At 36.5% G+C, this 21790-nt stretch overlaps 1 protein-coding gene across 1 annotated transcript in view; it reads right to left on the bottom strand.

Moving 5' to 3' along the window:
* Positions 1-2438: 2438 nt before the first annotated feature.
* Positions 2439-21790, bottom strand: part of dpa (disc proliferation abnormal) — a 32468-nt gene continuing 13116 nt past the window's right edge. Inside the window, exons 8-15 of the mRNA XM_071589396.1 lie at positions 15777-15971; positions 13490-13666; positions 12448-12535; positions 11071-11231; positions 8657-8774; positions 5482-5723; positions 3814-4036; positions 2439-2661 (exon numbers count right to left, since the gene is read on the bottom strand). Of these exons, the coding sequence (XP_071445497.1) occupies positions 2566-2661; positions 3814-4036; positions 5482-5723; positions 8657-8774; positions 11071-11231; positions 12448-12535; positions 13490-13666; positions 15777-15971 (1300 nt within the window). The 3' untranslated portion in view covers positions 2439-2565. The remainder of the gene's footprint in view (positions 2662-3813; positions 4037-5481; positions 5724-8656; positions 8775-11070; positions 11232-12447; positions 12536-13489; positions 13667-15776; positions 15972-21790) is intronic.

The raw sequence follows: 21790 nt of genomic DNA on the forward strand, positions 1-21790 counted from the left end.
CAATAGCGATCCGGCTCGAAAACAAATCCATTAACCGAGACAGCGGATACTCCCTCAGTAACGCGTGGAAACCCATTTTGAGGAACATCAAGGAAAACAAGAGGCGGAAAGCGTCCGACCAATCAGACATGACCTGACCTCCTGACCAAACTGTAAGGCGGCCAAATACCTGAGTAACGACATGCCCTGAAGACGATGGACGACTCGGCCATCGAAACGTCGGCAAACCTACGAACGTGGACCCGGTGGGAGACCCGAATTATCTTGGAAAACATTATTCGCCGGGAAAGTACCAGATCATTCGACCCATCTGTGCTTTGTGGATCATCAAGCTGTGCGTACGGTGCCAGTTATGTTACTTTCTGTTGTTCCTTGTTTTTACTGTTTCTCAAAAATGGAAATTGACAAAATTATGGAGCAACTAATCAACATCAAGTTTTTTGGCAAAGTGCGGTAGAAGTTAGAAATTACTGAAATGTTGACTGCAGCTGTTTACGGCGATAATGCTGTCTGAAGGGAACGTCCGTTTTCAAGTGAATTAAGCGTTTTAAAGATGGGCGACAGGATGGCACGGATGATGATGCAAGGCCGGGATGACTCCTCCAACCACCTGTGTTGATGACAACATTGACCGTGTGCGGTCCCTTGTCCTAACCGATCATCGAAAAACTGTCTGAATGATAGCTGATCAATGCACCTGCATATTCAGCTTTGATTGTTCGCCAGTTTCTGGCAAAAAATTCAATCACCATCCTTGATGATCATCCTCATTCACCAGATCTCGCCCCCTTCGACTTTTTCCTATTCCCCCTAAATGCAAAAATGTGATGAGGGGACATCGGTGGGAAGATGTGGAAGACACCATAAAGCAAGGAACAACGAGAAGACTAAAAAGCCTAACTGCCGAGGATTTCCAAGGGTGCTTCATTAACAGCGGAAAAGAAGAAGATGGAATAAGTGCATAGCCATACGAATGGAGAGTACTTTGAAGAAGGGGACAAATTTGATGCAGACTAAATTTTGTAAAATAAAGTTTTCATGGCCTCCAGAAAACCATTTTTCAAAACTCAAAATAAGATTATTTTCAGCAGGCTAAGCATTACACAACTTCACATTTTTCAATAAATATCAAATACTGATCATAACAGATACACACGTAGGCAGTCTTGCCCAAGGTATAAGGTGCTCAAGGACACAGCAGGTAACACATATGATTAATCATTCACCGTATTGATTCCCAAGATTCTTGGCTTAGAGCCAATGACATGACATAACATTCTGAACAGGAACACTCAGTCCTCCTTCCTCCAAATTTTTCTCCTCCTGGTAAGACATTTTGTTTTGCAGTGGCTGCAAATATTTCTCATTAATTAACACGAGGTGTGGCAAATGAGGTCACTATGTTAAATTCACCAACATAGCAATGTTTTAACCATAGTTTCAATAAAAACCTGGTAACGATAAAGGATAATATATCTCAAGCAGTGCCTTTTCCCTTCTTTTGGAAATAATTTCAACTCTCTGGAACCCTTCCTCCAAGACTCGGTTAAATTCAAGGTATGAGAATCTCTCATGGTACATTTTAACCTGGGCTTGTATGACTTACAGCCTAGGCCTAACTCATCTCCCTCAGCTAGAATGGACAATGATGCTCTCATTGGAAATTGTTCCTTATTCCCACATCATATTCCAAGACTTAAAAAGAACTCTGCCTTTTTCATATTTTATGACAGAATTTTCAATAAGTTGAGCATTACCAAGTTTTTCCAAATTGCACGGCCTCAATTAGCACCACCAACCAAACCTCCAAGAGGCATCTTGACCTGCATGAAAGAGGAGATGTAAGGTATGCTTTGCAATTTAGTGGAGCACATTTAAATGCTCTAAGAAAAAACTATAAAAAGAAACTCTTAGCACTTGAAAACCTGGAATTACGAAACAATGAAAACCAACCATAAACACAGTTATAAACAAAAAGGTCGGTTCGGTAGATGTTGGTACAGTTCACCTAATACTAATCCCAATACAGCGTGTGAAATTCACACATAAACAGGAGGGCCAGTTACTTTCCCTGTGCCAGTTATGGTTTTCTAGGAAGATCTGGTATCCAGAAAATCACACAGCTTGGGTGAAGTTAAGGGTGCCTACAGGAGCTTGCCTGGGAATTGAACCCGGGCCCTCCAGTCTACGATCTACTCATTTGACTGCCAATTCCCCTACAAGACAATAGTTAGTATACTTTTGCAAATTTGCTCCACTATCTATGTCTAGCTCTGTGGGGATGGCATATTCTTTTTAACATTCAGTCCGACTACATTTAACATGCAACACTGGCCAATTATACCCCTTCAGTATAAGATTTTCATGGCAAGCCATGCTGTTTCTAGTAGGTTATAAGATGTTAATAGTATAAGTATTTATTTCACTTGTTCACCCAACCAAACGCTATAAATGGGAGTAATCAAATGACAGGTATATAATCATATTCATGTATAATTAATTGAGAAAATAAGAAAAAGAACAAAATTACACACAAAGAAGAACATGGCTTCCTGCATTTCCATTTTAACAGACTCTTATCGAAGTTCTTCCAGTCACAACAACAACACCATCATCTTGAAGGTCTTTCAGAGCATCTTCAAACATTTCTCGGGTGATCATCTAAAAAATAAAGAACCCATGACAATAAAAAAAGGTGAGAAGGAATGAATGCATACAATTCATTGATTACAATAAATCAAGGCTGAATTAAATGCATAAGAAAGATTTGACAAGCCTTCTATACACAAGAAGGGAAATAAACGAATTTAAGGCAGTTCTTTGGGAAATTTCTACGGACACAAAACCTACAAGTGGATTTTTTAAAATAAACACCTGAAGGCATTATATTGAAAAAGTTCAGGAACATTTTGAACAGACCTCATATGTGGCATCCCTGAGATATTAAAACCACTGATGGTAGGCTCAGGAGGTTCAAGGCATTCATAATATTCAGAATCACACTTTCTGCTCATTAAACATCAAATTTAAAGAAAATCTCCTATGACCATAATAAATTTAGCGCCACTAGTTCAAAAGGATAAACATTAAGTGTTGTGATGGTTTGGGGGAGAAGGGATTTCAAGACAGTGCAAGTAAACTCTTTGGCCATCCCTTTATTTCTAGTCGTCCTCCATGATAAACTCCACGGCCATTTAAGATCAATAAAACTTTATAGTTTGAGCAACCAGCAGTAAGAGTTATACCATCAGCCACATGAGAAACCTTTGAAATTTTGCTGTTTTTCATCGCAATTGTGCTACAAATTCAAATAAATGAAAACATCATTTTAATCCTCAAATAAATATATGCCACCCTAAGGAAATGTTGGGAGCAGTGGAGACATCTAAAAAAAATTCTGAAGACTATCATGTGGGTAGATATACAGCAATGCTAGTGACTTTTATTTTTGACTTATTATTTAACTTTTATTTATGCACAAATATTAAAACACAGTAACCCTTAATGTCATTGATCGTGAGCCAGGATGCTAGCCTTACAGAGCTCACAACAGTTAGACAAAAGGCACATTAGCCATTTAAATAAATTAAATCTGTTTTTTTAATGTTTACCAGGAAAATAATCCATGCATCCATGATATTGAAGTTGAATACCTGAATACATCAAAACCTTAAAATAACATTATCGGACTCCAAAATTACAGCCTTGGGCAGATTGTAAATAGTCCATATTCTTTGTAATTTCAAAAAATACTCGGTAAATAAGGTTGAATACTATGAAAACATGCATCAAATCAAATAAGGAACTGCTTACTAATTGTGATGTTTCCTTGAGTTTCTGCAGTGTGTTCTGGTAGTTGAGTACTGCTCCTGCAGATCTCCCTGTGCCCTTGGAGGAAATAATTTCCTTGAGCACCTTAGCAATTTCAACTCTCCTCTGCCGGGCAGCACTACTTAAGCCAGTCGTTAGAATGTTTACATCTATTTTTCCAGAGAGAGGATCGGTGGCAGATTGCTTCAGTGCTTCCCGATGGAGCCTACAAATATTTACAAAATTCACTCACTATTTCATACTTTCAACAACCACCACAATTTTATGAGCTATAAGTGTAAAAAATAGACTTTAATTGAGGAAACATTAATTCCTATTTCCTATAAAAAGGTTTACAGTTAATGCCTAGTTTAAAAGATAAGCATTTTGTGAGTTAACTTGGTGTAATCCCACCTTGAAGAGCGAAATAAAACTTCAAGGCTAGTATAAAGGTGTAAGGGTGAGTGATAGAGGGAGCCAGCATGCTCTGATGACAGGATGTCCACACATGGAAGGAAAATGGAATTCCGGGTTATTCATGGATTTAAGGAATGCGAAACAATGAGAGCAGAGTGATAAGGGGTTGAAGGAGAGATCTGCTTAGATAGATGATCTAGGGTTGTATTTTGATTGTTTATTTATTGGGAGGGAGGTGGAATTTAGAATGGCCTGTAATGGAATAAATTTAAGACCACCATCTGATTCCGCAGTTTCCTTTCACGTGTGGAATTTGACGACTGCAAATGGTGGTATAAAATCCCTTGCCTCAGGGGATTGAGTGCTCATAAATAAAAGGAAGCCAGGCTCATCATGGGGGATCTTGCTTGTGTGGAACAAACATGCACCAGTTTGTTACCTTACGATCTTATTCTGCAGCATCTGGAGCTCCAGAGATGTTTAAAAGATAAAGGTGCCACCTTTCAAGATTATATGACAGGGGGATGGATGATTTCCATGCATGAAAACTCTCTCATGGAGAGAGTGAAGTGGTTGAGATAGCTTGAGATATTTTGATATGGACATATTGGAAAAAACATTCAAGTCTGCAAACTAAAGCTTATCTGAGAAATTGAGTGATTTTTACTGGGATGCCCATTTCCTTGAAATGGAGTGGAGGACAAGTAAAGCGTGGTGCTTTCATACATTGTGGTGTTTAATGCTCTCTTGCCGTAACACACAACTCTGGAGGTAATAGCAGCAGCTGAAAACCAAAAATGTACACAGGGGATCCACAAGAATTGGAACAACAAGAAAATTGACAGAACAACAAAATATGCTAGAAATAGTGGAAAATGCACATTCTGATAACACAGACAACTGCATGAATACCATCACTACCTCTAAAAACTTTGTTACTAAATATGTCACATCTACAACGCAATTGGTTGTACCAGAACAGATTCAATCTTAGTCCCTGGTCATATATGAGGTCCTACATAGAGGAGAGACTCAAGATTCCATGAAAAATTCATAAACTCAGATTTAAGGCTGTGGGAGAATAGCTAGGCAGTTTTAGAAGATCTGGAGAAGTCAGCAACATTAAAGGCCAAATTTTTGATTGTTTCATTTCTGAAAGCTCTCTGAGGAGCTTTCAGAAATGGAATGGAGGAAGGGGATATTCACACAACAACCAGTGTGCACATGATTTTCCTTGTTGGTCATCTCACACACCTCCATGCTTCTTCCACGTCCAGAACCTCCACCACACTGGACAAGCGCACTTTGGCGTGTGCCTCCGCCAATCGCACCAGTGACTCCAGCTGCCGCGGATAGGCGCTCACCTGACCGTGCCCACTCCCTGCCTTCCTCATCTCCACGTACGCCTTGACTAGGCGCTGACCAGCTGCCTCGCCTAAGGTGGGGCTTGTGTGCTCACGCGAGTACGCAATGTAATCACGCAACATGCCCATGTTCTGTGAAAGAGGCAATGCACAAGGGTCATCAGAAATTGCTTTACCACTTTAAGTGCAGTTTTACAGCATTTGAGAGCATCACATTAATATATAATACCCTCAAAGAAAAAAGCTAAGGACTATGGCTTAACACTTTAAAAACAATATTGATGTTTCTGAAAATTTTCTCAGTACATTTGCATACAAGAACCTTTGAAGTAAGCTTCTGAGGAAAGGATATTCATATTATCAGTGACAATTACTAAGAGTTTCTGTGTTCATTCATTTCAAAAATGTTTGCAACTGGTCTGAAATAATTTAAGACTATTTTTGATTAGTGCCAGTTCTCAATAGCCAGACAAGTACTTAAGGAGAGCCATTGCTAGTTTGAGAAGTTAACAAGAAGAACCAGTTTCCACCACATTATGAGGCATGGTGAAGCAGCAAGCTCTAAGTCAAAGGCAGCAGAGAACTTCATCAATGGCTTCAAAAAGCTCGTAGATTCCGAGGGTTACCTGCCACAACAGGTATTTAATTATGACAAGACGGTTCTCTTCTCGGGAAGTGAATGCCGAAGAGCAAACCTATATAACAGTAGAAGAGAATGCATTATCCAACCACATGGCAATGAAAGGCCATCTGATGCTGCTATTTTACGCAAATCCAAGCAGCGATTTGAAAATCAAACCCCTTCTTGTTACCATTCAGAAACTTATTTAACAATAATTCTTAGTTGCACTTCTACCTATTTTGAAGCATCGACAAAAAAAAAGTCTCTAGACAGCTTTCTAGAAAAAAGGAATTATCATAAATAATTGACAATTTACTTTGATTCTTTTTTGCTTTTACAAATCGAGTTCGCATTCCTGGTTGCTTTATTCTGCGATAGAATAAAAGATGAACATGATCCATGATCATAAACAATCCATACATAATTTTCTTTGAATTTAATTTTTTCAGTGTGGAATGCACCATCGTATTTGACATTAATTTATATCAAAAAAGTTGTAACACTAAACGAGTATTTTGCAAAGAATGAGGAATGGATTATGCTTGTATTATGAGGCTCCACCATATTTATTTTGTAGTTGCATATGTTTCAGACATGGATGAGCTGGCCACCAAACAGTTCCTAATTCCGGTGGATTCTACTTCTGATTACTTGAATGGGATAATGAGCAACCAGCACAAGAGAATAAAAGTGAGCAGTCAGAAATGGGAGTCTTCCTGTTGTTCAATGTAAATTAAGCCTTACCTAAATCCAGCCATGGGAGTTCCTGGGAAATAAAAAGGTAACCCACTCTCCTTTGCAGGATGGCTGGTTTGCTATCATATAAGTAGCAGTGCTGTTTTGTGGACTGAATTGAAAACTAAGCTGTTCTGGAACCCCTTATAGTACAAGAAACCTTGACCAAGACCCTATCCAAAAATGTTTTCAATTATTTGTCAATACTGTGCCACTAATCAAAGCAGTTTATCTGAAAATGGCATTTTGTGATGGTATATGAACATATATATATATATATATATATATATATATATATATATATATATATATATATATATATATATATATATATATATTGGCTTTGTCCGTCTCATTCAAGTGCCTTGATTAGATACAGAAAAATATTAACATCATAATTTATTTTTAAGATGGTCATAAGTAATATTGACCAATATTTTTTGTAATACCACAATCTAATTTTATTTTATTTTTTAATTGCAGAGCTAGGGCATAGAAAATACGGCAACATCTTTGGAAGATTTTAGTGGCACCTTCCAAGAACTGGCATTCCTTTAGAAAAAGTTTATTCTAAAAATGGTTATTGAAATGGGAAGTCCAATTTTAAATTATTAATTTGCTCTGTCTTTGAATTGAACTTGTATTGATTTCTTCTTTCAATAACTATATAACAGCCAATGCTTATGTTTTTCTTTCCTGCAAACATCTTCCTCAAGCCATGGCTCTTATTTATTTGGTGCTATACAATAATAATTAGTGGGGGAAAACGGGAAATATATGGAAGACGGTGTATGAGACACGGAGCAGTAATGAGATGCCACTGCCATCTACCAACCAAGAACATTGCAAAATTATGCCCTCTTCAAGTATTTTCCCCGAGAAAACTGAGTTAAAGGTCTGAATACATGAGTAGGCAATCCTTCCTGTTGACGATTACATTTCACACCCAATTGAAGGCTTAGTACACGCTAGTAACTATACTCTCAAAAAATCAAACCAGCATTTGGGTCAATTACTGTTAGTTTTTAGAGACAAAACGGTAGGTGCTGTTTTCATGAAATGTTTGGAAGTAATGTGCTCGAAGATCAATTCACTGCTAAATTATAAAATTTCACATTAACACTATCTCTATCAGCTGAATAAGACAATAGTTGTGAATAAATATGAGTATGATCAACAAAAAACAAGTCAACTCACAAATCTGGACTATATGAAACAAGGGTTTATCTAGATCAGATTAAATCTGCAGCATCCGTAACTTGCCGTATTGAAATATATCAATTTATGGAGAATTGTCCTCCACTAATTTTCTCCGGCACAGATAGCTTTTAATGATTACATATGATGCGATAAAGCAAAGTGTAAAGCAGCCATTTAAATATGAAATGGTGTTATTGAAATAAATCCAAGATTTTCCCAAAAAAAATTGGATAGAAGAACGGTAATGTATACTAAGGTAGAATTATTTTCACTATAGTATGGTTATTATGGTAAAATCCATTTCATCTAAAGCTATTCAATAAACTTTTTTGTAATAACTCATCAATAATCTTAAAAAAGCCTTTATCCTCTTGTGAGTTGAAGACCTTTCTCACTTTTGGTCGGCACAGAGATTTCTCTGCCAGCACAACACAACTTGAATCCCAGATTACCAATCAAAAAAAATTCTTCGTTGATCGAGTGGGAAGTGTGGGCAAGATTGTCTCACCATATACTCATCCTCCTCTTCTTCCTGTGTTCGGTAATACAGAGACACAAGATGCCTGGCCAATCTCTGATCATATATTTCATTCTGAGGATCAAGCATGAGGAAGATAAGATCAAACCTGGGGGAAAAAACAAATAAAAGGAGAGTTTAATGCAAAACACAAACAACGCCATCTTGCCTGTAAAAACCCCTTGCTACCCAAGCCCTCTCATGTCACAATTGTAAATATTTCTTCCATCATAAATGTAGCGGGCTAAGGGTCATTGAAGAAGCTGCACGTGTGTTCTGGTGATGTTTAACTCGCCGATCAGCCAATGGTACCAGAGTTGACAAAATGGCACATTTGAACAGAATGAGTTTCTGAAAGCAGAATTGTTAAGACACAAATTCCTCAATTGAACTACCTAAACATCTAGCCAAGAAAGTGACCTTTGCAGCTAAAGTAATCAACTCTTCATCTAAAACTTGAGGTAAACGTGACCAGGGACATGATGCCACACGGAACCAGGTAGCCATGTGAATTCATTAAAATTCACCAAAATTTGTAAACATAAGCAGTCCAACCAAGATGCCAATGTGGGACCAGGTACACAAGGGAATTAAACGAGCTTCAATGATGATGCGAACTCCAAAAACATGCAACACAAGAAATGGAAGACACATAATCTCTTCACCATAGGTCGAGGTGAGCCAAGCAATAGTTCAGGTAGTCTACAAGCTGCCAAAAGAATGACCTATGTTGGCTGATTGGCCAAAGAGACTACTGTAGGCAAGGTAACTGACGATGTTTTAAGTAATTTCGATGTTGAGTGCAAATCTTTCAAAATAATTACAGAGAAAAGTGATTTATGATTGGCATTGATTATGTTGATTACAACAAGTTTACAAATTCGCTCTGGTGGCCCAAAGGTCATTGTAAACAAACTTATTAAACCCAGAAATGAGCAAGGGTCTACTATGCGACATTCTGTCACCTAAAAGTGATTCAAAAGGTGCAATTCAGAAAAGAAATAATTGCTAGTTTTAATAAGAGTAGTTGTGACTCTAATCTAACCAACTTTGAAGTGCCTTCAAGTCGTTACATTTAAAAATTCAGGGCATAGAATCTAAAATGAATGTTCTCTAACTTTTCCTAATTGATCACCTGACTTTGGCTTTATGGTGTCTGTATTTCAGAACACTGGCAGAACCCAAACGAAATTAAAATTGCCAGCAACCAGGGTTTTAACTTTTTCTCACATTTTTGAAGATCAGAACAAAGAAATGGCAGTGTGCTAATTTATATGAAAAATTACCTAAAAATGCAAAATATTCATCGTGAAAACTAAAGCAAGGAGCTGATTGAGTGGAGTGCATTTGTCATTTGGTGATATAAATGTTCCTCTTGTGTGTGTTTACAGGTCCCCTCCAAGTGATTTTTCTGTCTTTATGGACCTCTCTCTCCAGACATTGCATGTTTATACTAAAAATTCAGTAAATATTATTATCGGTGGTAACTTCAATGTTGAGTTGGGTTCCTTATATGCTCAGAGAAATCACTTAATGGTTACCCTAATGACTTTTAAATTATCCCCTTCAATAAATGAACCTACTAGGTTCCTCCTCCTCAATCATTGACAACATCATCTCCAATATTGAATGTAATGAAAGTCTAAATTTGGATACATATTTCTCAGACCATGAAGCTCAGTCGCTCAAGTTTACTTTCAATACTGACTTGAGCACATTTCCTTGAGGGGTCCCATGCAAGTATTTTTACTCATTATGAGGTCAATCTCTTTTCCAACTATTACTCCAAGAGCAATCCTTGGATTGTGTCTTTACAAACGACATATTTGACACTAAAAGCAACACCTTCCATGAGATTTTCTTGCACAGATTCAATGTTTGGATGCCAGTAAAAACTCCAGTCCCCCAGAAAAGAAACTAAATGGGCAACTCAAGAAACTAGGGTTTCTTCTGCTAATCTAAAAAAAGGCCTTCAATAATCTGAAGCAAATGACTCTGCCCCATTGAGATCATATTATAAGTAAAAAAAAATAATAATAATTTGGTGAAGAAAAAGAAACTACAACATGTACGTCATTGATTTCTCCCAAAATCATAATCATCTGGCTAGGAACTAATAACTTCATCATTAATGCTACACAGCCCTCAAAATATCAGATCTTGATCTCATAGCAATGCTCTTGTTACCAACCATTATGACATTGCCAGGCTACTGAAAGAAAATTGATCACCAATTCCACCAATTGTGAAATTATTATGATACCCAGATGGCTGGACTGGTACATCATCTGCCCAGGAAACCAACGTCAGTGGTTTGGATCCCATTTACATTTCTCCAACACGCACATGCATGAACAATTGTTAAGGCTGAATTAAACCTAGCAGATTCAAATTTTACTATTTACCTGGACATGAGGGTGTGAGGGAGCTGAATGTTCTCTATAATAGTTTTATTCTTATTCCACTGGGATTCACATGGGTTTGCAGCAGCCAAAATGGATGTCCTAGCATTGAGCTGACATATAATCCCTGCTTTGGCAATGCTGAGAGTCTGTTGTTCCATTACCTGTACACAATGTAATAACAACCAGGTATAATTTCTAATTACAAAAGGAAAAATAATCATTACTCCCTTATTTAATAACAGGGAGTATCTATTTTACAAAAAAACTAAAAAAGTAAACCATAAATTTTTCACTCAGTCAATGGCCAAATCTACAAAGAAATTAAAACAGTTCTTTCATGATGTATTTTGGATTGCGTGTACATGTATATTTCCTTATAACTACATACATTCACATGGATCCAGATATGAGGAAAATAGATAAGAACACACATAGAAGACAAACAGTAATTAGAGGGAAAGTGGAATCAAGCAGATCACAAGTGCAAAAAAGATGCCTTGAATGGGACTCAAACCACAGATCTTTGACTTTGTGGGCCGATGCTCTCCAATGCTTGCACTATTGAGAAAATGTTAATTACACTGAAATGTCCTGTAGAGGGGTTTATGCAACCCTTTTGCTCTGATTCTTTGGCCAGGAGATGGCACTTGGAAGCTATTTCACCCACCAGAGGAAAAATAGACAAGGACCCAATACGATAGTCAGGAAAGCAATCATACAACGTCATTAAGGACAAGAACAGTTCATGTTGTGGATGGCATAGCCAGAAGGTAAAAGAGCCTCACTGCCTAAATATACATTCAAACACAATAACCCAATTAAGTGCAATCACATTTTCATCCACAGGGAAATAGATTTAAGGATATAGGGATAGGAGCACAGGATTGGTGGAATCGATCACAAGCATTAAAAACATCAGCCAGGCAAGTCGAAAGATCCATGGCTCAAGTCTCAATCAAGGAAACATTTTCACGCTTGTAACCTACTCGATTCCCCTTCCCTACCAATCCTGTGTTTGTCCTTTATATGCATTCACATCCCGAATTAAGGTATGTTTGCCATTGGGTGGGTTTTCCTGTTTGAATGTGTCTGTATACATATATAATTAAACGTAGAAGCAAGATATTTACTAAACAAAAACACAGAGAAGCCACTGAAAATTCAGAATACGGGTGAGTGTCATTTGTAGGTGTTTCTCTGTGCTTTTGTTCACTAGCACGGCATCTCCTGCAGTTTCCTGGAAGCTATCTAGCTTCTCTGTTCATATTATATATATATATATATATATATATATATATATATATATATATATATATATATATATAATGTAAATATAATGACTGCATAAAAATAATAGCCTAAATATATTATCCATACCTCATGCAAGACACTTCTGGTAGAATCATTCATTTTATCAAATTCATCAATGCAACAGATTCCATTATCAGCCAGAACCAGGGCACCTCTGTGGAGAATAAATATTATTATAAACAGAATGTAATAATATTTAAGTACACTTAATTGACAGTCAATAGTGATCTGTGAACACCCAGCATATACGACAACTTTCAGACTAAACAGCCACAGTTGAACACAAAGCAAAAGGCAAAATGAAATTTACTGAAGCACTGGTCATTAAATGGTGGTCTGACATTTAAACGCCCAGAATATAAACATAGAATATTTATGCTTAAGTGGCCTAAAATAATGTCTAAATTCGACCTTGGGCATACAAAATGATCCTGCGAGTAGGAATCAAATACAGACTCGAGTTTGATCACTATGGGAATACATACACACAATTTCACAATGTGGCCATGAAAGATAGATAGTCAACTTTATATTTGGGTGAGATTGAGACTATGGAGTCTCTTCTACTGCCTAACCCCTGCTCAGGATATCAGAGACATAACAAAGGCCACCACCTCAGGTGAGAATATTTGAATAATAATACAAACCAGGGGCATTATGAACATAATAATAATTATTTACTTTATTCATCTTATAATCATATTCACATATGGTAGATGTCATTTTTCACATAGCCAAGAGATGCTAGGGTTTTAATGTTGCATGAAATCAAAACGCAATGCATCTGAAACTATTTCCTTGCAACTGAAATTAATGCCAATTATTGGGATAAATTAAATGGAAAACTATTTTTGTATTAGTATATATATAGTATATTATTTACTAAGTTTGAACAAATAATTGCTTTCCCCCAATGTGCATCTACAAAATGCAATTACATTTCAAGGGCATAGAGCAGAGTGTAAACAAATCACATTATTTCATTAACATTATCATTCTTATATATATTATTATAACACTTATTGTTTTCATTCACCTACTAATAAAGGACACAACATTCATTCAAATTCAACATATTTAGGAATTAGTTCAAAAGAAAGTGGCATACGTCTGCAGCACAAGCTGTCTTGTTTCTGGATCTTTAGTGACATATGCCGTGAGGCCCACAGCAGAAGATCCCTTTCCTGAAGTATACTGCGATCGAGGCACCAGATTGTAGACATATCTCAAGAGCTGTGATTTGCTTGTCCCGGGATCACCACAGAGGAGAATATTGATGTCTGCCCTGTGTTAAGACATACTTATGTAAATACATGATGAGAAAGTCTAGAGATTGAAATAAGAGAAGCTTTTCCTACTATGCACTTGGTGTTTATTTAAGAATACATATACAATGTTTGTACAAAAAGTATCGGGAACAATTTTTTCCTGACTTGTGCGAGAAGTGCTACATTCAGATTGTTAAGTTAGCACATGATCACAGATTGTATGAGAATTGATAAGATCACAGCGCACACCATTATCACTGAAAATTTGGTGATGCAGTAGATGTGTGCTAAACTCATCCTCCCACAGTTCTTTGGATAGACGACCATGAGAACAGAGTCGAGAGCATCTGCTTGTGAAGACCTAAAACGGCATCGCAACGATTCCCCAACCCCCATACAATCCTGACTTGGCACCAGCTGACTACTTCCTATTCCCTATAAAAGTGGAATCCTCCCTCAAAGGACACCACCCAAAGGACCACCACCTTAAGTGCCGTCAAAGAAGCTTGCACGTGTACCCTTGAAGACCTTCTGGAATCCACCTACCAGGGAGCCTTCCAAGTCATGGAAAAGCCACTGGCAAAAGTGTGTCGACACACAAGGGATGCCCTTTGAAAAACTTTGAGAAGTACTGTAGCATTATCTGAAATAAATCTATTTTTCCAAAACATTTCCCGATACATTTTCTACCAACCATGTATGTCATTTACACCTACAAAAATTAGGTAAATAAACACCAATATGCGAATACAGTTTCACAAGGACATCAATATATGGAAAATTCAATACAAGTACAACTTAAGCAATTGCAGTTTGAGTTCAGCAGTCATATGGATCACAATGACTTGAAAGGAACTCATACTGTTGTCTTGATTTCCAAGCATTTATGCATTTCACAAAACCAACAACAACTGAAGACAGATTAAAAAGAATCCTTCTCCAAGATTGAAGCAGATCCAATGGTCATCATTTTATATCAATTCATTGGTCAAATAGATATTAGTTTTCCTACGAAATACATTTTTTAAGCATTGAACAAGGGAAATAGGTAAAATATTACCTTATTATTTCTTTATGGAGCTCATGATCATCTAACTCTCTTGACAAGGATCAGAAGTACCATTGACAAACAGTAGACAAACACAGTGACTGCATCAGCTGATATTCCACCAACAAAATGCAGTTAAATAAATGTTACATTTAAAATACTAAAAAATAAACAGTAACAAGACAAATCAGATGGTATAACATTTGATTTTGTTTAACTTCGTTCTCCTTTGGTACACGAACATCAACATGACTATACACATAATTTGTCAATGCATTTGAGAGAATAACATGAATGGAAGTTTTTTTCGGACACCTGCCATTTTCATCGACAAAAACCTTACATTTTACGCACTAATAACCAAGGGCAAACTCAGTTGGAGGAAAACACTGACAGACAGAAATACTTTCTAATGTTTTCACACACAATTCATATTTCCTCACAGAACTTTGATTTGATTTCAAAAAAGCAATGCCTTAGTGATATAATGCATACACATTTATTACTATATATGATTTTGATGATGAAACAAGGGTATTCAAAAGATCTCTCTCTTTCTCATTCAAAAGATTTTCATGCACTGTATTAAAAAATGAGTGGGGTTTTAATTTAATTTGGTGATGAAAGTTAAATCTGTAATGAAAACTTCGTTGCAATTTTCCACAGTTAAAACTTTATTGCCGACCATGGTTTCGATACACTGTATCATCATCAGGTGAGCTTAGCAGTGAGAGAGCAGAGTGTATCGAAACCATGGTCGGCAATAAAGTTTTAACTGTGGAAAATTGCAATGAAGTTTTCATTATGTCTCGATTCCACAACATCACGCCTGACTCTTCACTTTTCGTTAAATCTGTAATCTTATTTCTTAAAATTCTCTTCAATAATTAAACCTTCCTATCAATATATATTCTAAATTCTTAACTTTCAAGTTCTCAATCAATACTGTATTTCAAAGCTTCTCTAAGGATCATTTGAGGTAATTGAGGTTGTTACCTAGGTATAATACTCAAGTTTGATTTTGTTAAATTACATTGACTGAAAGAAAATCACTGAACTGAGAAATTAAACCAACTCACCGAAAGTTGTTGCGACCAGATGTGATGAAGGTCTTTTGAGTGCCACCAAAGAGTTGAAGGAGAATGCCCTTCTTTATGTCCTCATTTTCATAGATGGAAGGAGCAATGGCTCTGGCTAACCTCTCATAGATGTCATCACGTTTTGATAGACGCAAAATATCCTCAATCCGCTCTGGTGAGAAACGATGACCTTTCCTGTGGGAATAATAGGCATCCAAATCAAGTTTAGAAAAATCAGATACGAGGCTCATGATTCAAAGATATAAAATATACAGATCAGATAGACAACAATACTTGTTTGAGTTAAGAAAATAAACTGTATGTTTATGGTAATGAAATGATCCAATAAACTGAATTAATCCTGCGTCCAAATGTGCTAGTGGTAGGGAATATATAGTATACCTAACGTCAGTCAAGACAGTCCTGGAGAATGGATATGAGCAAGTTTAGAAGAGTGAGAAGGGGTCTGAAGTATTTCTAGGTTTTCATTGGTGGCAGAGTGGTGAAAAATTACCAAAATCATATTCATGCCAAACATGCACCTTCACTGACACACACGAGAGTGTCAGTAGTGACCAGAGATGGTGGGTGGGTGACGCATGGCACATCCTAATCGAATGCATTGTGGAGCACTATGAAGAAACAGACCAGGGACCACAAATGACATGCGCCAGGGTGACTGGGAAATAAAGAGGCCATCCGAACAGCCAACTACCTAATCACGGTCTCAACGATGTTGAAAAGTTGCTTCGCATAAGCATAAACGAAAAGCAATTGCAATGCAACAATATTAACGAGAATATAATTTTATAGAAGCCAAAAGTGACTTTTGCAGACTTCATCAAGAAGGTAGCATGATCATCAGTGGCTGCAGAAGTATTTGAGGGGAGCCATGCGTGTTTCGAGAAGTTTATAAGAAGAACCGGAATCCACGGCATACTGAGGAATGGAAAACAGCAAGCTCTAAGTCAAAGGCAGCAGAGAACTTCATCGTTGACTTTTAAAATATCGCAAATTCTGAGGGTTACCTGCCACAACATGTTTTTAATTATGAAAGACAGTTCTATTCTCAGGAAGGAGATAGCATTTCTGCCAAATTTTGAAGCATCGGCAAAAAAAATGTGTCCGACTGCTTTCTAGTAAAAAGGAATTAGGTAGGTATGATAAGTAATTAATGATTCATTTTGATTCTTTTCTGCCATTACAAATTGTGTTCACATTCCTGATGGCTTCATTCTACAGCAGAAGAAAAGACAAACATGATCCAAGGTCATAAAAAATCAATACATAATTTTCTTAGAATAAACCTTATGTATAATTTTTTTGGTATGGAATGCATCATCATATTTTACATTAATTCATACGCAAAAAGTTGTTTCTTCAGACTAGCCACAAAGTAGTTAAAATTCTTCCTCCCACCTTTTCATAAACCTTCCAGCAGTTTCGGGGAATGTTGCCCACCTCAATGGCCATATTTGACTTAATTTCTCTTCATCCACTTTTAATCTCACCATCGAGTAACCCTCGAGCTAGGCTACCCTCATTTTAATTCTATGTCTAAGTTTGCTACCCTTATGTCTTCCTCAACAGTTCCTTTCTATGAAGAGGTGTTGTTAACTTAAAATTTTCACTAAAAAATCATCGATAGTCACCATCCGGAGTTATACATTCCTCCCGGTATTTCTTAATCTTTTGAAGATCATCATTGTAGAACTCAGCAGTTTGCATTGAAAACCTTTGTTCCAACTCTTGAATGATGTCATTTTGCTATCAAATCTCCAACCCCACAATGGTTTTTGAGTTCTGGGAATAAGTAAAAGTTGCTTAGACCATATCACGAGAATAGGGTGAATTTAGCAAAATTTCAAAGCAATATCACTTTCATTTCTGGCCTTTTCAGAAGTACCAAGTTAACTTCCAAAAATTAGGCAGTAGCCATGGAACCCAGCATGCTGACACCTTCGACATGTGCAGTTCTTCATGGATTCTTTTCTACACACTGCCATAGCTAAGATCAGTTTCATTCATGATCATTAGGATGGCTGCCCTTCAGTCTAATAAGATAAAAGTCCTCCACTTCCTTCGCTGTAACAGAATGTCTGTGACATGGGTTTCATCTCTCATCTTGTAAGTTTATGGGAGCACTCAGGCTCTTGAGTAGAGCTCAGCACTATTAAATTTTCCCAATGCATCACTCTTCAACTAGTGGCTATCATTTGCATTGGGACATAATATAAGACACCCTTTCTTCATTGATTTTACATCTAGGTTCCTTTGATTCAATTTGTCAATCTGAGTGTTTTCTGGCAAAGTTTTCCCGTACAGGCCCATTTCCACTTGCTCGTATGTCATCTGCCAGAGAACATAATTGAAAAGAGAAGTGCATGCTACAGTGCCCTTATAAACTGGAATGACAAACTACCCACTATAGTGCCTTTGTGATTCACCTGTTTCCTTCGAGTTGTTCAAACGAGTTGAAGTACAATGTTTGACACAAAAAAACCACTAAAACTAATCCCTTAAGTCTTCAGAGTGACTGAAGATAGCATAGCATAAGATAACATAGCATGTCTGCATCTGCAATTTTGGTCCGAACATAAGGAAATTGTTTCTCAAATAAAAATAATATAAGAATTGGGTATTTTTCCATTCTTTCTTTTCCCTTACCTAAATTGAGATTCTATTAAAGGGAGGGAGGCCGGATTTCCTTTGTATAACGGAGCATGGCCTAAAAGGTAATGAAATGAAAAGTCTAAAGGTGAGGGATTATTTTCTTGTCGATCATGTCTGCAGGGAAAAAAACAAAGGTGGTGGTGTTGCATTTTTTGCCAAAACTTGTTTTGAATCAGTAACCAGAGCCTATAAAAACTTTAAAAATAGAATCGGCAAAGAAAAGGGATTTGAAATAACCTTGTGCAAATGGCCCAAGACAAATGAAACTTATTTTTTATAGGTCTGTACAGATCTCCAAGTGCACCAGTTGATGATTTCCTTAAGAAAATGGATAAAATGCTTGAGAAAGTCGTCAAGAAAAATAATAAAATTATCATTACTGGAGACCTGAATATAGATGTCTCAAAACATAACAGCTCTACTCAGAAGTTGAAAGAAATACTTATCTGCTATAGTGTTCAGCTAACTATTTATACCCTAACCAGAGAGTCATCTCATTCAAAAACTGTTATTGAGAACATAGCTACAAATCTAGCCGAGCATAGCTTCAAATCTCGAGTTTTAGAAACTACTATCTCAGACCATCATGCTCAAATTATTGAATTTAATGTGCACACTTCAGCAGATAGAAGTGAGAGAAACACAGATACAGTATACACTCGTATATACTCACCGGAAAATATGAATATATTTAAATGGGAATTGAAGAGTGTTGACTGGGCAGCAGTACTAAATGAAAATCTTGTTACAAACAAGTTCAAAGAATTTCAATCAATTATTAAGTACTAATGGGATATTTGTTTCCCATTGAAAAAGCCAACCATAAAAAATAAATCTGCAAACAAAGGATATTACTGGATAACAAATGAGGTTCTGACAACTAGAAATAGGCTTAGCTACTTAACTAAGGCTAGTAAAGTGGATACCAGTCTGATACCCTTAAGAAATAAACTGAAGTCCAAGTATAGGATGCTGCTTAGGAAAGCAAAAAATTACCATGTCAAATAAATTATTTCGAATTCTACCAATCAAACAAAAGCATTGTGGTCTGTAGTAAATAATGAAGATTCCAGTATAATGTCAGAGCCCAGAAAAAATAAATGCTTCTCAATAACAATTGATGGAAAAGAAATCAGCGATCCTCAAAATATGGCAAACCAATTCAATATTTTCTTCATAGATATCATTAGCAAAACAATGGCACAGAAAAACATTCTAAATGATAGCATAGAAAAAGTAATGCACATTAGTGAATCAATTTACTTAAATCCCACCACAGAAAATGAAGTCAGAAATGTAATCAAGAAACTAAAAAACAAAAAATCCAGTGGGCGTGATGGCATTTCAAATTATCTAATAAAACTTTGTCAAAAATCCTTCACTCTACCTATTACCAATACAGCCAATGAATTGTTTCTAACTGGGCAATTTCTTGAAGAATTAAAAATAACCAAAGTTATTCAACTGCATAAAGAGGGAGCCAAAGACCAACTGGAGTACCGGTCTTTACAGGCCTATCTCACTAATTTCATGTATTTCAAAAATACTTGAAAAATTGATGGAAGAAAGACTATTAAAATTCCGCAACAAATGTAAAGTTTTTCCTCAGTCACAGCAGGGTTTCACAAAAAATAAAAGTTTAGAAACTGCATGCAGTGATTATTTAACTAAAATTGCCCAAGCTTTAAGTGATAAAAAGCATGTTATAAGGGTAAATATGGATCTATCAAAAGCCTTTGATTCTGTAAAATCTAGCATTCTTTTAACTAAATAAAAACATTATGGAATCATGGGTTCATGGCTCATCTCTGGCTTGCATCTTTTATGGAAAACAGGAAATAGTATGAAGAAATTGTCGGAAAAAATGGTGCTACCTACAAATCAACAATGAAAACTATTAAATATGGTGTTCCACAAGGTTCCGTATTAGGTCCTTTACTTTTCATGGTGCATATGAATGGTATTGAAAAAGCCATAATCTCTCCAGAGAATAATAACATGGTGCTCTATGCAGATGACATAAGTCTAACAGCAGGTCATACTAAATCATCTCAATTAGAAATAGATATGTATGCTGTGGGGAATTCAATCACTCAATGGTTGCATGTAAATAATTTACAACTAAATGCAAGAAAAACAGTTTACTTGTAGTAATAGAGACCTTCAGTCAAATATTTCCGTGAAAATAGGAAATCAATTGATTTCTGAGTTAGAACATACCACCATATTGGGTTTAGAAATAGACAACCAGTTAAGCTGGAGGTTTCAAACGGAAAAATGTAGTAAAAAATTATATTCAGCCCTATTCCTTTCAAAAAATCTCGCTAACAATTGTAATACAGAAATATTGATCCCAGGATACCATGGTATTTTTGAGTCCATAGCTCAATATGGCATCGTCTGCTGGGGGAGCTCAGCACAAGGAAACATCAATAGAATACTCACACTTCAAAAACGGGCATTAAGGGTTATATTTGAACTAAATGCAAGAAAATCCTGCCAGGAGTACTTCAAACGTCACAAAATCATGACCATTCCCTGTATCTATATGTATAATATGATTTTGTATGCCTGCACCAAAACCACTTCACTGGTCAAAAATAGGAATGTTCACAAGTAGGACACCAGGGGTAAGGATAATCTTCATAATGGGCATTGCAGAGTAGCAGCACTACAAAAACCCCACCAGTTTCAGGAAGACTGCTGTTTAATCGACTTCCTGAAGAGTTAAAACAAATACTCCCCCAAGCAAATAAATTTAAAAAATGTTGAAAAATTTCTTTTTAAATAATGCTTTTTATAGTATCCAAGAGTACATAGCCAATATAGGGAATTCTGTTTTTTTGAATCTTTATTACTCATATATTTCATGTACTTTGTTATTCCTTTGAATTTGTGCAATGTTAATGCACCTATAAATGTAATTGAATCTTAACGAAGCCCATACAATTACATATTATTCTATGGCATATAAATCTATCTATCTATCTTGTGAACTAAGTTCTACTCATTCGCTCTTGGGCAATAACGAAATTTAGACGTACCTACCTGGGGCTTTCAAAAGAGGAAGTTTGTCTTAAGGTGATGCACAGTGGGAAAGTGGTGATGTCACACAAAAACTTGTGAAATGGCATGCAATACGGAAAGTATCTGCTGGCTCTATTGCAATCGATTGAGGTGTTAGTAAAGAGGATTGAGTGTGTGAGGGAGGGCTTGGAATAAGTGTGCAGCAGAGATTGATAGAAGGGTACAAAAGAAAATTTATAATATATATAATTCATAGTCTACAGAGGAACCCACAACTTTCCCCATATTTATTCATGACTTTACAGGAAAGAGTT

Source organism: Hetaerina americana, unplaced genomic scaffold (assembly GCF_022747635.1).
Source record: "Hetaerina americana unplaced genomic scaffold, ioHetAmer1.1.p SCAF_37, whole genome shotgun sequence".
NCBI lineage: Eukaryota > Metazoa > Arthropoda > Insecta > Odonata > Calopterygidae > Hetaerina > Hetaerina americana.